The following is a 21,742-nucleotide window of genomic DNA, read 5'->3' on the forward strand; positions in this document are numbered from 1 at the left end:
TTTTAATCTCTTAAATCTTTAAAAAAAAATTTAACATATCTGTATTTTAATTACTTTTCGAATTAACTTTCGGTAACCCGGTTTTCGATTGAAAACTATTTTCCACATCTATATATGGATCTGGAACTTCTATTTTAAAGTGTGTCGGTGGATACGCACCGCAAGTGCAACGGAACACGGTTTCGGAAAATGGAAGAGTTTCGTGGAGCCGCAGCGGCAGTTATTGCACGGATCCGCGACGCCAGATACCACTGTTTCGAGTATATTCGCGTACGAACACACCGAGCCCCATGGGGGAAGTGCACGCGGATTGAAAATGGACTGCAATAACCCTAAAGCCGGCCGCGACCGCGAGTTACGCGTTTTTCCGAACCTGGTTTCTCTCTTACTTTTCGCGGTTCGCTTCGAATTTCCGCCTTTAACCGGACGCTGGCTGCGGTTTTCCGGCCGAACTTTCGTGAGCGCGCGATTTTACGAATTCCACGTGAATTCGTCGAAATGAACTCCCCGGGAAGTTTACTGTGAATGACCTAAAAAAAACTTTCTTGTAAAAAGGAATATGTAATCACATGGTAATCGAAATCAGATGGATTTTTCTACAATCATTGTTCCATTGAAATGATTAGTTCCGTTTAAGGATTGAATGTTTAAGGATTGAATATACAATTCAAGAGCTTACACGTTTACAAGAAAAATACTCAATGAGAAGAATTTGGGCTATGTTAAAGCAGAGGTGATTTGACGCCTCGCTTTATCAGCTTTATGTATTAGCAAAAAAGTTACAAAATCCATCACTATACTTCATACACTATTAATAACATGAAAACATAAATCTCATTGAAATTATTTATAAGAACTCATATGCCATAGATTCTAAACAGAGTTTGCAACATAATCATCCTGTACATAGATATACCATTTTTAGATACGCTTTTTTGCTTGTTTTTTGTTAAGTATAGAATATATATTAGTTGTTACATTGAAATATAAGGTAAAGCGATTGCTATCTGACCTTACTTCCAAAACTTCCTGTGACCTTGCAAATTCCAGCTTAGAACGCGTCCCGAGTTTCCGTCGTTCACAGGCGTATCAAAGCTTGCAACCCCGTGCAATTCGAAATTTCAATAATTATAGTATATACGGAACGTTACACTACGTTAACAGAAATATCTTTAGAAACATAATATTACAACGAGTCAACAGCGAGATACCAAGATTCTCCCCATAATCGCGTTTTTTATTTACGTTTCAATTTCTCCTGTCCTCTCATCTCGCTTTATAAGACGAGAAGTAGATACACGATGATCGTACCTCTCCGAAGCAACCGAGATTTGTTCTTAGCGCTATAAATCCTGTGCATTTTTCTCTTTCGTCCTTGACGAATTCTCTGAGGGTGGATGAAAGAAGCGTAGAAGATGTCGAGCGTACCAAGACAAAGCAGCTCCATCTTCACGCAGTCTTCGTGCGGGAATCGGTCGAGCTGTTCTACTAGGCAGCCTACCTCGATCCCTCGGAGCTTATTAAAAATTCGAAGTTTCGTTTCGACTTGTCGTGTCCGTTGAATGCTGTAGGCATTCGGATTTTCCATGGCACATCCATCCCTCTGCTTTTGCTGCCCGCTTTCCCTCTCTATCGACAATGTTCACGATCAGCAGTGCAGCAGCATTATATCGCTCTGATCTATCCGCCCTCATATAAACCACCCTTAATATCGTCCCCCGAGTAAATAGTTTCCAGTTTCCTGTCGTCGTCGCCGCCGCCGCCTTCGGCCGTTATCCACCATCAATTCTGAACATTCAGAAGGGTCGTAAGATAACCGCCGAACCAACGGGTATATACCACACCGTGAACTCTCCGTAGCTTGATGATTTTCTCACTTAAACCATCCTGAAACTATACTGCCGAGCGTATGGTGATCGTAAAACGGTATACGCTCGCATGTTATCGATTTCTAAAGAGAATTTAAACGACGTAGATGAGGAACAGCTTAGTAGTCATGGTGTAGAACTATTTTTCCAAGGGTTATGACTATAAGCCAAAGGGCAGGAATGCGATGAGCTGTATTCCTTGTTTTCTACGGAGAGTAATTGTAAAATTCAATACGCTCTTGGTTCATTTTATAGTATATTATGTTACATTTTATACTAATGAAACCTTCTCCTTGTTTCGCATTCGAATCGAATTCATGAATATTTAAAAAAATATCAACTGTCATGAAATGGTAGATGCGTTCTTGATCTTTGTAAAATTTTGGAGATTTATATTTCTGTAATTTACGTTTGTATTAATTATATTTCTTTTTAATATTTATATTATATTCTTCGTGGATTTGTATCTGCGAAAGCTTCGTATGCTTGAAATTTGGAATTCTTTGGACCGGGGAAATATAATCAAAATATTCTCTTTCTCTTGTGGTCTTTGATTTGGATGGTTTTACAAAGATTGTTCAACTGTGTTCGCGGAGCAACGCGTCTGCGGCGAGACTCGTCAATGACAGTCGTAAATTCTCGTCTCGATTAGTATCGACACCACGAGCCAGCCAATTCTCTATTTCGATTACGATGATGGGGATATTTCGAATGAACCTGACACCTATAGCTATACATTTCGCAAAGAACACAAACGCAATTAAATGTACGGATGAATGTTAAGTGTAAGCGGATTAGTGTCGTTTCTCTGTGTGTCTTGTGCGGAGAGCTAAGTACAAGCGAAGTATCGGTGGTGGATGTGGAAAAGATGAAAACTAGAACATGGGAGAAGAGAATTCGTCAATTCACATTTTTAGTGAAGAAGTAAGGGCAACGGTCATCGTTACTAATTCGTTGGAAAAACTGATACGAAAAAATGAGAACAGGCCGCCTCCAAACTGTAGGTCAGTCGCTAGCCTCGAGTAACGCACGCGGAAATTCCGCATGTTCCAACGTTTAACCATTACAAGTAATGAAACCCAGGAGCGCCTGGACTTAACGCATCGTGAAAATAAAAGACTCGACAGCAAACACTAAACCTTATGGCAGGCAGATGGAATCAGTGGTGATAAAGACTAATTTTCGACACGGCAGCAACGACTCCTTGAGGACTATTGCAGGTCCGAGCGATTGTGTTAAAGGAAGCGTTAGACAAGCGGAACGACAGAAAAATAAAAATGAGAAAATGTACATGGCATGTTTAAAAAATTAGAAACGACTAGTGTTGAAAGGTTGTAATAGAAATAGAAAAGAAATGTGAAGTACCGTGGATGAAGAAATGGACGAGTGTATAATTACTAGGTCGCGGTATGGAACAAAAATATATTAATTAAACAACCTTTTAAACAATTTCGCAAGCGATAAAGGAACGAAGTTCATTTATATAATTTTCTACGACGATTATTAATGACTCAAATTTTGTATGTTGAAATTTTTTCTTGCTCTTCCATTCATCAAAACAATGAACTTTGTACGCGTAATCATTTATAACATCGCTGAGTAACACGTCGTCATTCAACAAAACAGCTTGGCGAACAATATACGGAGAAGATTTATTAACAAGGCGGCGGATCAAAGAAATTTGGATGCAGAAAAATTTAGAAAATACCATAGATTTAGCCCGACGATATTAGAATCAGCAACGGTCCCTGTCCTTGTCGTGATGTTCGCTAAACTGCAATCTGAAAGTTATTACCTAATGACCTAATTATTCACTCCGGTGCTGACGAGCCGTTTCCCGCTAACATTCTGATCGCATCGTGCTGTTCGAGTTCTCGTGTATTCTTGCATGCAAACCAAGGAAACTTATTAACGAGAACGAGGATGCAACAGTGAGTGCATCCATGCCAACGGAACGGAAGTTTCACGGAAACTTTCTGGACAACGATAGAAACAATGACGTGGCTTCTTCATCATCGTCTCAACCAGACTAAGAATGGAAGCGAAGAAATATTTTCGCGAGTCTTTTGAAAATAGAAACGGGATGCAGCTGCATAGGACGCTAAGAGGCCAGTTCTTCTCGATTCGAGAGACTCCGATTGCAACAGAGGTTTAAGAAGAGAATAGAGAGAAAGGAGTGGCTGGTGCACGCAGTCTCGACGGGTTTAAAAGTTTAAGAAGCTGAAAGTACGTAGCCTCGGCCTGTCCCGTGGCGTAAATGGAAAGACACAAATGTATCCTGGGAGCCGGTAAACAGCATCGTGGCTCGCAGCCTAGTCCGCGGTTCAATATAAATGTAAATTGGAACAGATTCGAGTGCGACGTGGAACACGTTTGCCTCCGGAAGAGTCCGAGTATCCTAGCCTTCGCAGACATAGCTTTCTAGAATTCTCTTATCACTATCTAGACTGCTCTATACACCTAGAATCGACACGAGGAAAATTTTATTCGCCGGTTTAAGCGCCGGCACCAGATACCTCGCGAGATCTTTTGTTAACTTGGCTACGTATGAGCTGTACGAGTTAAGTTGATAGAAAAGGCGTAATAAGGTGGCGACATCAATCAAGGGAAGAAGATCATATATTTGTAGAATTAAAAACCTTTGACTTTTTGAAAAACATATAAATTTGAAATTGCCTTTTTCTTTGGCAATAAGAAATTAATTTTTGTTATTGAACAAACAGTTTTAATTAATGCGTGTAGCTTCAAATTTAAGAGACTTTCAAGGGATGTATCAATCGATATCACCGTTCAAGAACTCACTTTTTCGGTCTTACTATATCGTTTCTAATAACTATAATTAATTCCAGGACAATAGTATACTTAGGAAAAAAGTTGTCACGTAAAAATCGAGCTATTTCAAAGACCGGAGCTATCGATTCATTAGCTTTTTCTTACAGAACGAAGAAAACAATTTACTTCTCCATCGAGTTTCTTTATCATCGATACGTTCCGCCAGAGCTAAAGAAACTTCTACCTGTTGTAATATGTATGCAGTTCGATAACGCCCAGCAAATTTAATTCCGCCGTTGAAACGAAACAGCGAATTTACAATTGAGATTTAATAATACTCGAGAAAACACCCGCAGGAGAATTGTTAATTCCCGTAAAACTGAGCCCCGTTAGCTTAAACGATCCTGTTTTCTTTCCACCCGCAGACCATTCTCCTTTTCCTCCCTTTACTAGCTCCTTCAGCCCTGTCAAGCCGAATTTCAACGATCCTTTCTACGCGTAACGCAAAGAAAAAAAGAATAAAAGAACAACGAAAGAACAAAAGCTAGAAAGAAAGTAAAATAGAAAGAAGGAAAAAGAACAAGGATAAAATGGAAAGATGGAAGAAGGAACGAAATAATAAGCAAACGAACGAGCTGGTAACTCGCGAGCACGGAACGTAGCAGACGGTTCTATCACGCTAATCTAGACACGATCAAACTCTAGCGTTAATCTCGTTCCAGCACGAGGCAGCTCACCTTTCCCGTTACCACTGACGTCCAATCTGAAGTTGTCAGGACCCTTTTGCCCGTCGACAAGTTGACCAAGTCCCCCGGAGAGGTAACCTCCTTCTTCCCTGCCGTCGTACGTCCTGTCGGAAAGGTCAACCTCCGATCCTCTCTTAATTCCTTGGGGCATGGAATACGACACCAAGCCGTCTGCAACCGAGAAAACAAAAAGGGTAGTAGCACGGTACGTTCGTGAACTATGCATCATCGCGGCGATGAGACGGACATTTTATTCCACGAAGAGACGTGATAAGATTGCGCTTGGTCGTTGGATAAAGCACACGTCCTCGGGAAATAGACGCCACCGGGAAACTTTCGAATCTTTATATAAACGCCATGTGGTTACTTTTTATATTCTGACGTGTAGACTACGGATTTTTATACAGCTACGGAAAATTTAAAAGTGTACAAATTTACAGAATGCATGTATTATACAAAAATATATAAAATATCCCAAAGTATAGTATTTGTTAGGTATATTTAATTCATAAGTGATCTGACTAAGTCCTGCTCTTTTCGTTGTGTTCGTAGAAATATGAATTTCCATAGATATCCGCAGTCTAGTGATACGGTTCGTTTGAGAGTAATTTAAGGATCGAGAAGTAATCGATCGTGGCTGAAAAACCGCGCTGATCGATTTCATAAATTAAATTCTATAGAGAAATGAAAATTATAATTAGTACAATTTTTAAACATTCTTCGGAACTTACAAGCATCTGTGATATCTACGTGTGATAAATAAATCTATGAAAATAAGGCTTCCTCTTTTGAGATATTGGATACTAGTTACGTATTGGTATAGCGTGAAATTAATAACTTTATGAAGGAATTAGTCAATTTGGCTTCTAAGTGGCTCGATCCACTTTTAAAATTCGTCGAAGTGACTGATACCAGATTGTTTGTTTTCATAGTTGCCTTCAGGAATACTTTTAATCAAATTAATGTCGGATTATATCGATGAAGAAATAAAATTGTAAGAGAATTCTGTCAATATTCCTTCTAACTTATTACAATTAATGTAACTAATTAATACAAATATAAACTCACAAATAGCTTATCGAAGCACGAGTCGTATCTTACATGAGGACGAACTTTAATCTAATAAGTCACAAGATAAAATTGTGCTGCGATTTCGATGGTTTTAGTACACGTCTAAATGAAAAGAATAGACATTAATATAAATATAAAATTGACCATTCGACAGGTTAGAGCTTCTAAATATTTCACTATCTAGAAGCTGCATTTAATTTAAAACCGCTTCTCTAAGCCATTTACTTGAGGCGATTTCATTTAAGAGATCCGCAAGAATCGCGTAATTTAATCTGTGCACGTTCTCATCACCGCGTCGGAGATTGACATCCGATAGAGTGGCACGTTCGCGGCGGAAGGACATACAGAGAAATGATTTTTATTCGGAAGCTTCCGTCTTCGACGCGACGAAAACTGACAGATGCCAATAAGGGAAGAACGTAGTACGAGCTTCGACGTTACCGCTCGAAAAATAATCAATTGCATTCTTAATGGTCCGTCGTGCAACAACGACGAATATCTATTCGAGAGAAGAGAATGAGATTAAAAGCTTGACAGTATTAAATTAGCCGTTTGCGCGAATGATAGGGAAAAATGAACAGAAAGCTTCCGGCGGTGTAGAACGTTGGTAAAATGGCACCGATTTCCTCTCCTATTGCTTTCTTTTCCGATAAAACGGTACGAGCGATAAATTTCGAGCGCAATAAAAATACCGTATCTATATTTATCATGGTGTTGTTCGCTTCATGCGATGGGGGTACGGAGGGGTTAAAAAACTCACAAAAAAATATATATGTTGCATATACGCGTATACATATAATACACGCACGTATACGCAGAGAGTAATACCGAGGCTCGTAACAGTCGCGATTGCAGTAATTTCGACTAGAATCACCATCCAGCATATGAAAAATATTTTCGTTCTTGTTACAGTAATTGCACAGCTGGCCCGACACCGAAACTGAATACACGCAAGTTGTCGTTTACGGTCGTGCTGTTTTTCACCGCTAACGACGTACCAATAAAAATATCGTACACTTGATAATTCGGGCGACTTTTCAAGCGGCTGCTGTCCCATCGTTCAACCGTGCATACACGTCCCTCCGATACTACGAGAACGATACCAATTCAATAATGGGAAACAAACATCGTCGGTGTAAATATTTCTTAAAACGTCCGCCACCTACGAACAACGTCGATACGAAGTAACGATATCTATTGTTAGGACGGCAATAACGATCGAAGCTGGAAGTTTCTACACCAGATGAGACTTTGTGAGCCTGTTTGGGGTGAAATTAACGCAACATACCTGTGCTATTGAGTCGAGCTGGTAAATTTTGTTTCATGCAATCTTCTAAATTTGAAATAGGAATTAATCGGAAGAAACTTATAAGTAAACGATGTAAAATTGAAAACTGTCTGGAAATTTAGATTTGCTATGGAATAATACAATTAAAAAATGGAATCTGAAGGAAAAATCTAATCTAAAAATGGAATCTTCCAAATGTTTCATCGAGTACTGTAGTTTGAATATTTTATATATCTCTAGAAGAGATGGCAAATGTATGAGTGATGGAGTTACGAATGACGCTAAGAATTTCTATTTTTCAATAAACATTTTTACACTTTCAAATGTATCGTAGTATGTTACACTGAAGTTAAGAATTTTGTCTTTTATATATATATACATACAACTTTCATTTCTCAACAGCTTTCTACGCAGATACCTTTTAGAAGCAGATGCTTTTAGAAGCATCCATTTTAGAATTCAGTGATACGAATCCTGAAGACTCGGATATTTCATACGTCACAACCTATTACATGTTCCTCCATATTATATGTATTCTTGCATTTTTGTACTCTCAAACTTCCCACCAAAAGGTAGACGCTCACGATCTACTTATAAAGCTTGGGCTCACAATAATCCAACGGAATACAAGATTAAGCGTATTTCATTTCTGTCTGGATCGGTTTTGAAAGTAGTTTTATAGTTAAAGTGGTAACCCACTTTGTATTCGATGCAAGTTTTTCAGCGACTATTTATTGCGTTCACCGTGCTAGAAAAGGAATGGAATTATAGTAAGCGACAAACGACGGCCAGAGAATGGTATTAGATTTTTGAGGCAGGAAAATCGACGCTGACAGAACGCAGGAAATACGGTCCCGGTCGCGTGCACGCTTTTCCAACGGTAAGAAGTTCCCTCCTCGATCCGATAAAACGGAAAGTACTGACAGCATGATAAAAATACTCGATGCCGAAGGAACCACTGCATCGTTCTTTTCAATATTTAGCGGTGGATACCTTGTCACAAATAAGTAGCAAGATCCTGAGATATAGGAGGCGAAAGTAACTGTAATAAATTGTACTCACCGGTCCACGGACAACCATAAAGCTCCACTCGTATGCATACCATCCGCATGTGAGAGGTATAAGGAATGAAACGGACTTTCGTTGCAACGATCGCAGGGTCGAAGACCTGTTCCTTCTCCGAGTACGGATTATTGTTACCAGCTAGAAGCTGAAACACAAAATGAAAATAGATCGTTCATCGTCTTTTACCACCAAATGTTTTGGAATCTCTTGGATACATCATTTATCTTTAGTTCCTTAATTAAACTTAATACTAGATTCTCTGGAAAGAAAGTATGTTTGATTAAAGAAGCAATGTTAAGTGTGCGTGTTAGAGATTTAATAAATTTTCAAGTAGAAGATACTGTACTAAATAGCATTATAATGTTATTATAAATGTTACAGAAAATGAATTTGATAAGTAAATTTATTCGCAAGCAATGAAATTTCGAATCTTACTGGTGGAAGTTTGGTAATGTTTTGTGGCAAATGTGTATGTGTCAAGTAGATGAATACATTTGCTCGAAAGTAGTAAATATTTTTATATTTGGTCGATATTTTTGTTCAAATCCTACGGAAGTATGTAACATATTTATTGAACTTTATGCTCTACTATAACAAAAATTCGATCGATCATATGGTCGGTCGATTTTCGCCCTCTCAAAACATCAAGAACATCTCGCACAATATTAACGCAATAAAAATTGACAAGAAAAGTTCGACAAAGGTTCGAGTCATTGTTCCTTTCAAAGCCACTCTCCGCGCTATACTCGTACTTCAATCCATCCAACAATCCACCGAACACCATGCCAAACAAATCGTGCGGGAGGAAAAGAAAAATTCAACCACTCTATCGACGTTTCCTACAAGAACTTCCCTTACCTTTATCACCATCGGTTTCAGCCAACCAGACTAGTCTCGCGACTACGATCTCCATTCCGTGAATATTGAAAGCAAACGAGCGGATAAAAGGAAGTGGTGGTACGAAAATAAAAAGCGGGAAACTTTTAACGAAACCTCCAAGAGAACGAGGTACGGCCAATGTCTGGAATGTTCCTTCAGCCTAAAAACGAAAAAAGAACGAGCAACGAGACTGGACGTTCAGATTCAGAGACAGGATGAGATCTACTTGAATGGTAGACGGTGGTTTTGTTAAGCTCGCTGATGGACGGAGCATCGAGCTACCATTGGAGCGTGTTTACAACGTTCAGAACGAATTTCACGAGCACCATTTTCCGGATCCGATTAGCAAACAACACCTCGAGAGGTCCTCCTAAATGTAAATGCCAGCGTTAAATCTCGATGAAGGCGATGGACATTGCTGCTTCGTTTCTCTTGCCTTTCCATTCAGTCTGAACTATCTCTTCCTGTCCACGTTCGATCGATTCTCGAGAAACAAGCTACCCGAACGTAACTCCTCGAAGGATAACCGTGATACGAGCCTGAAATATGAACGTCGAGGCCGAGAATCAAACCGCGAACGACGAATCCGACTGACTAAACGAACCAAATCCGCGTGTACGCGTATGCAGTTAGATACAGAAATAAATGTAGAAGTAGTGGAAGTAGAAATCAATGAAGTTTAATCGAACTGGTTCTAGCATTATACAGGTAATTCGGTTTTATTTATTAAATATCCTTATAGCACACAAATTATGTGGTAGATAATCGAAAGTAATATTTACACTTTAGTGCAAGCAAGCTGTATTTAACGAAATTTCATCGATACCTATTTCCACTACCTGTCTACTTATTTTTACCCTCGACTGCATATATGTACATACGTATATGTATGTATGCGCGACTTGGTCGATCGCGTGCGAAGAGCAAACGTGCGCACGGGTTTCGTTTGCCTTTCCGTTCGGATTAGAATCTCTAACGGGGCCGATCTGTTATTCGATCCGAAAAATATGAGCGGCCGCAATCTGATCCGTCTGACGTTTCCTGTTGCGAAAACCAAGGTGGATTCGGATGATTGTATATTATTTTGAAGAGGAACGTAACAGGATATATGTGAATTGTATTCGCGGCTGCTTTGATCTCGCGCGTCTACCATATTCACCACGGTGTTGATTTAACGAGATCTCGATGGATGATATTCTGGAAATGTTCAGGCCGTGTTCATATTGTTGTAAGAAACTGAAATCAGATATTATGCGTGCGTAGGTTCATTTAAGATCCATTTACGTATTGACGAATCGAGTAGGGCCAAAATTGGGAGGATAGTACTAGTGTGAAAGGAAAAGTTGATGGTGTTCTGCCATTATTATATGTATATGGGCAGTATAATGGAAGAGTTGTCATAGAAAGTTAACAGTAGAAAGAAGATTCCTTCTTTACAAGAAATTACACAGTAGATGCATGATCGCACATTTTATGAATAATTGCGGATGATTCAATATTTTTGTATTATTTTACTAAATAAAACTATGCTAAATGAAATAAATTATAAGTTTTTTTTTAATAATTCGATTAATTATCTGCCTTTCGAAATAAGACACTGACAGTTTGTTTGCATTGAACAATACAAATATATTAGACAAGGATTAGAATTGCTTTTTAAGAAGCCGAAAATATATTCTAATTGTCAAAGAAATAGATGTAATAGCGTTATTATGAAAGCGCTGAAGGTGGTGAAAACGAAGGCAATAAAAAAGAAAAAAAGAATAAAAATACTAAATACGCAGGAAGATAAAATTAAATAAAAGACAAAGAATGTGAATTTCGTATTACGCACGAACAATTATTTTATAAACTGTAATACAAAAAGTTGTATTAATATCGATAACACGCTGATTTCACCTAAAAAATTCCATAGTATTAAAATATAAAAGTATTGAAAGTATAAAAGCATGTTTTAGGACCATGTTTCAAATCATGTAGTCAGAATTGTGCAAACCCTCTGACGCACGACTAGATTTCACCTTTATTCCACTTGTTTTATCGACAACAGTACTCTACATGCTCGCACGATGAATATTTCAAACGATGCAGCTTTCGAAAAATTCGTGCTGCTCGAAACTTCTTTTCCGTGTATCAATAACGGCGGTATCGTGAAAGTTGGTCGTGAGTTACACGGAATGATACGCTGTCTGTCGAAAGCCGATTTTCGCCAAGATTTTTCACACGGATCGAACGATTCCCGAGCGTCGTATGTTGCCGGCGTCTTGGCTGATATATTAAATGGATCGTGCCGTTTCCATGAAATCCGACGTCGCGACTCTTCTGTAGAAAGACGGACCTAGAAATAGGCGACAACATTTTTGCGCCTTTTCAGCGCGTATCGTGTCTGACCATTGAATGACAAAGCTACTGGCTGAATGCTGCGATAGAAAAAGATTGTTCGAAAATACCAGACAATTCTAGAAACATTGAAATAAGCTTCTTGTTGTTCCGTACAGTATGCACGAATGATTAAAATTGAAATAATACATTCGAGAAATAACATCGAATATATTTTTCCAACTAAGAAAAAATTTCGCAAATTTTATTATTTTTAATATTTGGTAGCGTGTAGTATAAGAAATAAATAACAGATTTATAATGACGTAGTTGGAGCATAAACACAATGAAAATCACTTAATTTATGTTAAACATCAGCGGGTAAATCTTGCTGCTTGTTGCGAAGAGCTTACGTCTAATTGAATATAGATTTGAATTTCAATGTGTTTAGAGAATTAATTAGTTCTTTTAATTAGAATTCTAATGATATTTTAAGGAAAATAGTGAGCAGATTAAGGAATAAATATTTAAGACATTTAAGCAAGTGAAACACGATGTCGATAACTGCAGGCTCGCCAGACAGGAGGTCCACGACACGAGGTCACGGGATCCAATATCGAGCCTCTCGGGTCATGGAAGCCGATACTGGCGAACTCAGGGTCACGGGGATCTAATAACGACGACTCTCGTTTGAAAATAGATTCTAACGATTCCAAGATCGGTTATGTACGATTCTCGAAGAAAATCACAGAGGGAAGAGAACGTAATTTTCAATCTCCGTTTTACCTTCCTGCTAATGAAACAATTTAAACTTTCAACCTCACTTCCAAGAAAAGAAACAAGAAATTGAAAATTTTGTTATTTTCTACTCCTTAGAAACCTTTAAATAAAACACGGCAATTCGGTAATACTTACGTAATAATTTTTGCTTACTAATTAACATATTGCTGAGAGGCTATTTTATGTGCAAGCTAGCACTGGCTATTTTATACAAAAAGTAATTTTTTATACAAAAAGCCAAAGCAATTGTTAAAATTCACAAGCTCATTAATCGCAACCTACTTAACAAAAAGATTCAAACAAAATTGAGATTTTAGTTTTTGATTGCTAATTGGCATCTTGGCTGTATCGAGATCAGAGGATCGCTGTACCGCTATTTGTGAATCAATCGGCCATTGAAGTGGCAGCGTATGTAGCAACGTAGCGGTTCTGACGCGGACTTAATACACCAAAGGGTTATACAGGCCAGGCAGCTGTAAGCGGGCCAGCGAGTTGTAAACGGCACGCAAATGGAACGCGCCCCCTTAAACCTTAAACCGTTGCGCGTAGAGAGAGAGAGCGAGCACGAGAGCGAGTGGTTATATCGGCTAGCTCGGAACGAGCGACCGCGGATGCATTACAACTGCAACTGCAGCAACGTGTGGGAATAGAAGCGAGCGTAGCTTGGCGAATACGCGATAGGAATAATTAATACAGCCATAAACAAGCGGCAGGATGGGGTGGAAGCGAGCGAGGCCGATATCGTCCTACCGACACATAAAATTGATATCCGTGCTCGAAGGAGGGAGGATCATTCTGAAGGGAGCCCATATATCCGGCGACTCAGATGGATCGCTCTCGCCGTTGCAATAGGATGGCAATTGTACCAGAGATTCCCTGTATATTATACTGGTTATTTATGTGTTTGTGCAGTGCGATTATGTGCGTCGTCGCGATCCAAGGTGTCGCACTAGTGTTTCAGATTAGACAGCGTGAGCTTTAGATATTATACTTGATAAATTTGCACGTAGGTACGATGAAAGGAATCATGGCTGAAGTGCGTATATGGTTGCAGTTCGGAGATAATACGTTTATGAATATCTGACTTAGTTGCTAGAATCAAATCTGGATTTTAGTAAAAATTGATATCCGCAATTGAAAGAAGAATTAGTGCCTGAAAGCCTAGACCTATAAAGGATTTGCGTAGACTTTCACTTGTGGAAGATAGTGTCCGTAACTTAAGACACGTAGCAAATAGTCTTCATACGAGCTTAGAAGCATCAGACCATACACAGTGATAAAGGCAACCAAAATCTTGTAACAGCTGGCATTCGCAACCACAGATAAGTAATATTCATCGATGGTATTGGTGAGTTGAAATTAGTACGAGTTTGAATTCACAAAGTTAGACATTGCACTTGGTATTCCTAAGATCAAATTCATAAAAATCAGTTTCTCCAAAAACTTGTATTTAACGTTTTAAAGTCGAAACTAGTGAAATCCCTAACTGAAAGTCACAGATGACTAATCTTGCTAAATCTTGGATAATAAGCACGAGACTTTGGACTGAAAACCTTAGAATCTACTTTCAACTTACGAGTGTCAAGTAGATCCCTCGTGACATTTAGCGTGTGAACCCACCATAGCAGTTCTAAAGTTAGCAAGTTCTGCTCTCCTAACCTTTAATAAAAATGTTTTCTTCTTATCGTAAAATCGCATATTTTTGTTCTGAAAATATTTTTTCAGGAAGTTGTTAAGAAGGTTCCTCGATCGATAGAACACACGCGTTTTCTATCAGGTCGTAACATAAGAAACAGGATCAGAAAAGTTTCGACGATACGTTTACAATTTTATTAGCTACGTGTTCGTAGGTAAGACACACTATAAACAATCTGCTATTTCCTTATTTACAGTAACTCAACTTTTATCCCCTTCAGTAAGAAAATCCTTCCTTCCTAATAAATTGCTTGCATTTACGATACAGTTACGTTCAACTAACTTCTATCCAATAAACTTAATCGAGCAGTGACATGTGTAGAAAGTCATCAATTCTAAAATATCAGTAAAACTGATCTGCGAAGAATTTAACAAAAAGAATGTCACAATTCACAAAGACCTTTTTCTCTGTTCTTTTTAATCGCAAAAGAATACATATCTATTAACAATATTTTATTAGAGATTGTACTCCGTTTAATTTGCGTAAATCAATAAAAACTAACTCACAATCAATGGCATCGATCAAATCACTTTTGAAGCACTAATCTTTTGTACATTCAATATGAAACCTATGCATCTTCCTTTCTCTTCTAATAAATCTAGTTCAAACATTAAAGCTGCTTTCTTATAATTGCAAACACTTCAATTATAAAAGAACGAACATTTCATCGTCGTTAAATACTTGAGTAATTAATAACGTTCTCCCCCCAACTTTCTATTTCCCATCGATATTCTGAAAAATTTACTTTTCTAGGTAGTATCACTCTTCTAGGCAAGAAGCCAATTTATTATCCATCACGGCACCATAAATCTTGGGTGAACTTTTTTTTTTAAGCAGCTCGAAACGTTCCATCGCGCATGGTGTTTAAGCCGTTGGAGGGGAACAAATTGGAATTGCTCTGGGAAGGTGGTGTACTGATGGAATTAAAGCCACGGGCGCAACGTCTTCTGCCGGGTTTCATTATCTCGACGAGGTTAGGAGGTCGATGCCAGGTAACCCAAGCAGGTGATATCCATGCCTCGTCTTACAGAGCTGAAAAACCGGAACGAGCTTACGCGGCGCGTCCCATTTCCGTTTCGTTTCTCATGGGGCCGTGTAGTCAATTGCTTTCTAGGATCAATGCGCCGGAAAAGACCACGCTTCTAATCTGTTTGCGGCCGATTTTGAGGCTACTCTGGACCCCACTAATGAAGAACTGTTTAATTTCAACGTGCTCGATCCAACGTGAACGAAATATCGCAGGTTGTATTCCCTTAATATCGTTTGAGTCGGTCGCGGAGACCTTTGACTGTCAGACGACGCAGCCGCCTCGGAAAAGCAATAACGCGAACGTTTTCTCCGCTCCACGAAATTAATAGCGCGCAGAGTTTGAATTACGGGGGCTGGGGAACCGTTTTTCGACGTCGTTTCGGAGCTTCATAAAGGGACATTTACAAAATTCGTAGTTGTACTTCGTAGAACGAGACAAAGGTAGGAAATTCGAAAAATACGGATTCATGAGACCTCTGTTTTACGGCGAGCGAGTAAGTTTTTGACATTAACGCGCATCGAGTGTTTAATATAAAGTATAAACATGATATTTAAATACACTTTGAAAAGGAAAAATATGTAGAAAGAAATAAGTATTATGCATAGCATGATCGTACTGTCCGTAAGTTGTGAAGTCTGGATATTTGCAAATTATTGCAGATACATAAATTGTACTTAAGAAATGAAACTCCTTAATGTAATATTGGTTTCTGATTTTATCTGCTCAATATCTGACTCTATATTGGGATCTTCAAGCCATTGAGATATGTGTTTTAGTTATATTCTAAAAGCTCATATAGATTTTATGATGTGTCAGCTATACGTTGCAGATGATGGTGAAACTTGATCGACGCAGGTATATTCCTTGTTTCGGTATCCATTTAGCGGAGCAAAGAATTAACGCCAAGAGACAAAGAATTAAGAATAGGGAAACGTTCCTCTGTGATAACTTTGAAAATGTAACAGTAATATCTTTTAATATAATAACGCATCTGTGCACGTTAATATACGTTCGAAGCTTGTTCCCAACCCAGTTTCTAGCGATGAAAACCTCGTTAATTTGACAATTCCCATTTCTATCTGTTTAAACGGAGAACTAAATAACCAGTATATAGAAACAGCAGCAGCGTTTAACTAGTCAAATGGCATCTCTCGACACCTACGAGAAAGGAATGAGCCAGTTCGTTCTCTCCTTTAATTTCATTCGAAGGAAGCATCCTCCTCTTCCTCCTTTCGGTTAATGTTCATTAACGAGTACGGTCGTTAGACTGTTGCTCAATGTAAGAGGAAAATATTCCGGAACGGCGTATTATCGTTAGCGAGATCTCGATCCCGAGGTTACCGGTGAGAAGCTTGTCTCTAATCCGCTTGCGGCTAAAATCTTTCCCCCGTTAAGCTAACGAAAAACCCGTATAATTCGAATTTGTCTTCTCTCAACGAACTGGAGCCCTTTTTCTTAATATACATCCTTCTCTATCTTTCTTCTACCAACAGGTATCGCAGGTTAACAAAGGTAAAAATTGTATCAGCCCCTTTGCAAATTATTTTCAGTAGAGATACTTTGAATTCTTTATTCGACTTTAATTCTTTAGATCTTGAACATTGTCTGTAGTCGACATTTCCAAGATAATGAATAAATGATATTATCAAATGGTGAATTAAAGGTTTATTGGATCGATTCTATAAATTGTTACTTATAAAATTCATGCGCCTGTCAATTCATTCAGTCCGTCGATGTTGAATTTTTCGTTTCAATGATTAAAATTCTCTTTCAGTGTCTTTGCAGATTCTCGTGTATTGAATATTTTTCATGGAAAATTTTCTTTTAATTTAGACAGGCCACCTACAACAACTATCTAACTTAAAACAACAATCGTACAAATGTGAAATATAACATCAAATGTTTTTAATTGTGCTCAAATTTAATTGTACTACAGTCGACTATTACGATTCTTTTATTATTCTATTATTCTATATTCGAATCTATTATTCTCTTCCACCAAACATAACAGACTTGATGAACCATCGCTGTCCACGTGACTGGTGTACACTTTCCCACAAATACCTTCAATGATGATTTTCTAACAATCAATCCCAGCACAGAAAAAAAGAGAAGTTAAAAAGCATCAAATTTTTCGAGTCACGCGGACAAAGCAGCGTCGATTTTGGGAAACTACCATCGACAGTTGCACGAATTGAAAATCGCTAGCAACCAGTTGTAACCATTCGTTTACGATAAAACGAATTTGGTCGATGCTGGAAATATTCCGAAAATCGTGCGAAACGAACCTGCGGAGAAGGGGGGGGGGGATAGGACTAAAAAGGAACAAAATTCAGCCCTATCTTTTTCCGCGCCTCGGGGTGAGAGCTCTCGTCTGGATGGAAGCACTCACCGATCGAGCCTGCGCTCTGATAAAGCCGCGTACAGAGGAAAGAGAACCGAGGGAGAGATTGGAAAAAGAAAAAAAATCCAGGCAGATCTGGTCGCCGGAAAAAAGCCGGGGAACAGAAGGGGAAAGGGGTAGAAAGGGAGGGAGAGAGAGAGAGAGGGAGAGAGACGAAGTGTGGCCGTAGAAAATTGTTTCAGGGCCGCTCGGTAATCTGCTAATAGGGTGTCCACGTTCGAGCCGGTAATCCGTAATCCACCGATACCCGGTTCGATGCCGTATAAATGCACACACATTCTCCAACAGCTCTCACCACGCGCGCGATAAATTATACACGTAACACCGCGTGTTTGTATCGTTACCAAACGATACATTCGCCGCTGTTGGATATTCCTTAGGACATTTCCTTACCGATCGCGATACAAATTATTCAATTCTTGCATTGCAAACGCGTGAACGGAAAAATATAACGGCAGCGATATAAATATTTGATATTGTGGCGAATCGCAAGACGAGAGAAATATTTAAACGACTTCGATTTTTGGCGAATCGATTTAGCGTATTAACCATTCGGGAAACTGTCGATGATGAAACTGCGAACAGAGTTTCCAGCGATTTTGATTTATAATGCAATCTTTGAAACTTTAATCACGGCCCATGCCAATTTGGGTCTTTATGTGAAATAATCGCACTGCAATGCGAAAACACGAACAGTTCAAACGATATGTAGTTTCAATGATATTAAGCAAACAGTGTAGAAACAATAATTAGTACCTTTATGATGAATCCTTAAATTTTTATATCAGAATCTTAATTAACTCGAACAATGGTGTTCGAAGAAAATCGCTATTCACATCAAAAGGGGTTTGTCGATATAACGTTGGTTCCACTCGCTTTAGTAAAAATTAATTTCTCGTTGGAAAGTTAGACACTTAACGTTAAAAAGATAAATTTACTCGTCTTGCGTTTGCATTTTAAGACTACGATAACGTCGCTGTCTTCGCGTTGACGGCCGGATAAGATTTAAAATCCTTTAACGTCACGAACGAACGCGTATTTTCGGTCAAGAACCGTCGCGACATCGTCCCGGGAGCAGGCAGGAATTTTCACGAAACACCCTGTGCATTTGCATGTTCGAGCAGCCAGAGAGAAATTTTCTAGTTTCCCCTTGTCGCGCATTGAATTTCCTGGGAAGAGCACGGGCACGAGCGAATCCGAAAAAGACAGGTGAAATATCTGTTGGCTCGGTCGCGTGTAACTTTATTGCTCTCCTTAATTCCTAGACGAAATGAAATGGGATTTCCTTCCGGCTCTTCGTAAAAGCTCGGTTGATTTTTTAAACGTGCCGCAAGTTTGACGAGTAGAAATGACAACCTTATCGAATAACAGATTTAACCAACGTATGATACCATAAACGGACTTTAAAATCTAGCGCAAGTACAGTATCTTCTGTGTCATTCGATTTCACTGAATTTTCATTTGTCATGCGAATCTCGATACTTGCTTATTTTCACGGGTTAGTGAAAACTAACCCGTGAAATAACCTACCTAATAATTATTTTTGCCATCGGTAGGCAACGTTAGGTAAACGTACATATTACGTAATAAAAGTGCGATGGCTTTTATACTTTCGTTGTCATAGAGCTTTTACCTCGATATTCTCGAGTTTTCCAATATTTCTATAAGCAATAAAGAAGGAGATTCAATTTATAATTACAAAAGACCTGTAGGACTGTAAATATTAGGCTACTAAGAAATCGAAAGAGTTCTATAAGCTTTGCTTTAGTTTGTTTTAATTACGTCGAATCGAGAACCATTTTAATAAGGCGATACTATAAAAATTCATTTTATAAAACGAACGCAATCGGCAGGCTTGATAATAGAGGCCGTGTTTCTTTGATTTTCTCTTTCCGCTGTATCTTTTCCATCTCACTTTCTTTGTTTCTCTTCTCCCGTATTTTCCTCTTTTTTCTCTCTTTTTTATACTATAGACCCGTGCAATATTATTGCGAACGAACGCGCTCGGTAATGACTGCCGCGTAATGACTGCACGGCTCGGCCGGTAATGGTGCTCACCATATTGCAATTTGAATTTCACTGAAATCAGTGGAAAAAGAGCGAGCAGACTCGCAGAATGAATATGTTAATTGGCTTTGGAATTGGCTGTCCCTATCGGTGATTGATTAAAATTCGATACGTGCTGCCAGTCTCTCGCGACGGTCGCTTGAGGGGTGAAACAGCGCGACGGAAGGGTGAGGGATCACTGCGACGGACGGGGCTCGTGGAAGTTACTTTGCGGATAAACGAGATTGAAATTTCGATGGAAATTACCGTCGGTATCTGTGGACTTAAGCGGCGCGCGGTCGCCAAGTCAAACAGAAGTCTGGAGGACTCGTCATCTCCACACGCCAAACGCGTGTTTTGCCATCGCTCTGTCGCTTTAATAAATTCTAAAAGGCATTCTAATTCATTTTACCCGGCTATTTATCTCATTTCATGTCATTCGATCCATGAAAAAAATATTTCTACGTTGTCCCGAAGCTTTATTAATTTTTAAAGAGATTGGGATATTTGTAATTGATTTGGAAACCAGGTCCATCGACATCGAACAATTTTTACGCGGGTTGAACAATTCAAAAGGAAAACTTTAATCCGAATTTTAATTCAGTAATTCGATTAAGAGGTTCAAGTAAAAAAATACAAATTAACATTTTTAAGAGTTTAAACTGAAATGCCAGATAATAATCGAAAGAAGGATGAGATGTTTAACTAAATTAGAATACAAATTGCAAAGAGAAATTTTTCAAGGCGTTATCAAACGTGTCATCGATACGTTGGCCGTGACTGTAGCATTGGAAATCAGAAAAGATGCGAGAAGTTACAACAGAAAGACTCTATTTCAAATAAGGTAAAACGTGGATATATGTTTAGCCTCACCGAGAATAGTGGTACATGTTGACTTTCACCTGCGGATTTATCGCGACACACCTCTGGGAATGTTATCATCAGGGAGCAACCGTGTCTTGTTTCGCGCGTGTACTGTCCTCCTTTTCTTCCGGAATCTCAGCTCCATGCGCAATAAATTCCACGCACGACTATTACTACTATAATTTAAAGCTATTACGCTATAAGCGTGTTTATTCGACAGCGCGGTTTCTTGAAAATTTTAATTTACGAATAACAATGAACGTAGTCTCTCTCCATCTTATTAACTTCCATTCTGATGTTTCAATTCACACTTATCGTTCAATGATATTTTTACTTTTCAGAGATACAAGATTTTAAATACTTGTTTTTCGACATCTTTTTTAACATAATCGTCATTATTTCATTATGTCGAATATATATTCAACCATACGGAAGATGTTGTATTGTTGAATGAATGAAGGGTGCATGATCGTTGAAGATATTACGTGTATGCACGTGCCCGAGTGTCGTCTAAGGATGACTGTATCGAACGAAAGAAGTAGAGAAACAAAAGAAAGGAAACTGATCATGTGCAAACTTCAAAATAGCTTAACAGCTGAAGACTCGGTGAACGGTGGAATAAAGAAGGAGGAATGAAGAATCGAGGCTACGAGTTTTAAATTCCTCTGAAATCATAATTACAATTTTATCATTAAATGAATTCCATTTCCATTTCATTTAAACCTTCACACATTTAAGATCCTACCCGCAACTCAACAATATTTTCTCACAATATTTTCCTGGAGAATCGATAAAAGTTGGAATTGAGAAAGCAGGACTCAAGGAAGACTTGAGACTCAGAGTTTAAAGTTTCAGTAAACACGTTATCGCAATTTTATTATTGGACGTAGTTATCATCACGTTTCGCTTCAAGT

The 21,742-nt window shown here is 38.7% G+C and overlaps 1 protein-coding gene across 7 annotated transcripts in view; it reads right to left on the reverse strand.

The window, feature by feature from the left end:
- LOC100645287 (discoidin domain-containing receptor 2) overlaps positions 1-21,742 on the reverse strand; it is a 220,535-nt gene that overhangs the window by 51,485 nt on the left and 147,308 nt on the right. For all 7 annotated transcript variants that reach the window (XM_048407894.1, XM_048407895.1, XM_012310312.3 and 4 more), the window contains 2 exons: positions 8,808-8,955; positions 5,378-5,557 (listed from right to left, as the gene is read on the reverse strand). In XM_048407894.1, coding sequence (XP_048263851.1) covers positions 5,378-5,557; positions 8,808-8,955 — 328 coding nt within the window. The remainder of the gene's footprint in view (positions 1-5,377; positions 5,558-8,807; positions 8,956-21,742) is intronic.

The sequence above is a fragment of the Bombus terrestris genome, chromosome 7 (genome assembly GCF_910591885.1).
Source record: "Bombus terrestris chromosome 7, iyBomTerr1.2, whole genome shotgun sequence".
Classification (NCBI taxonomy): Eukaryota; Metazoa; Arthropoda; class Insecta; order Hymenoptera; family Apidae; genus Bombus; species Bombus terrestris.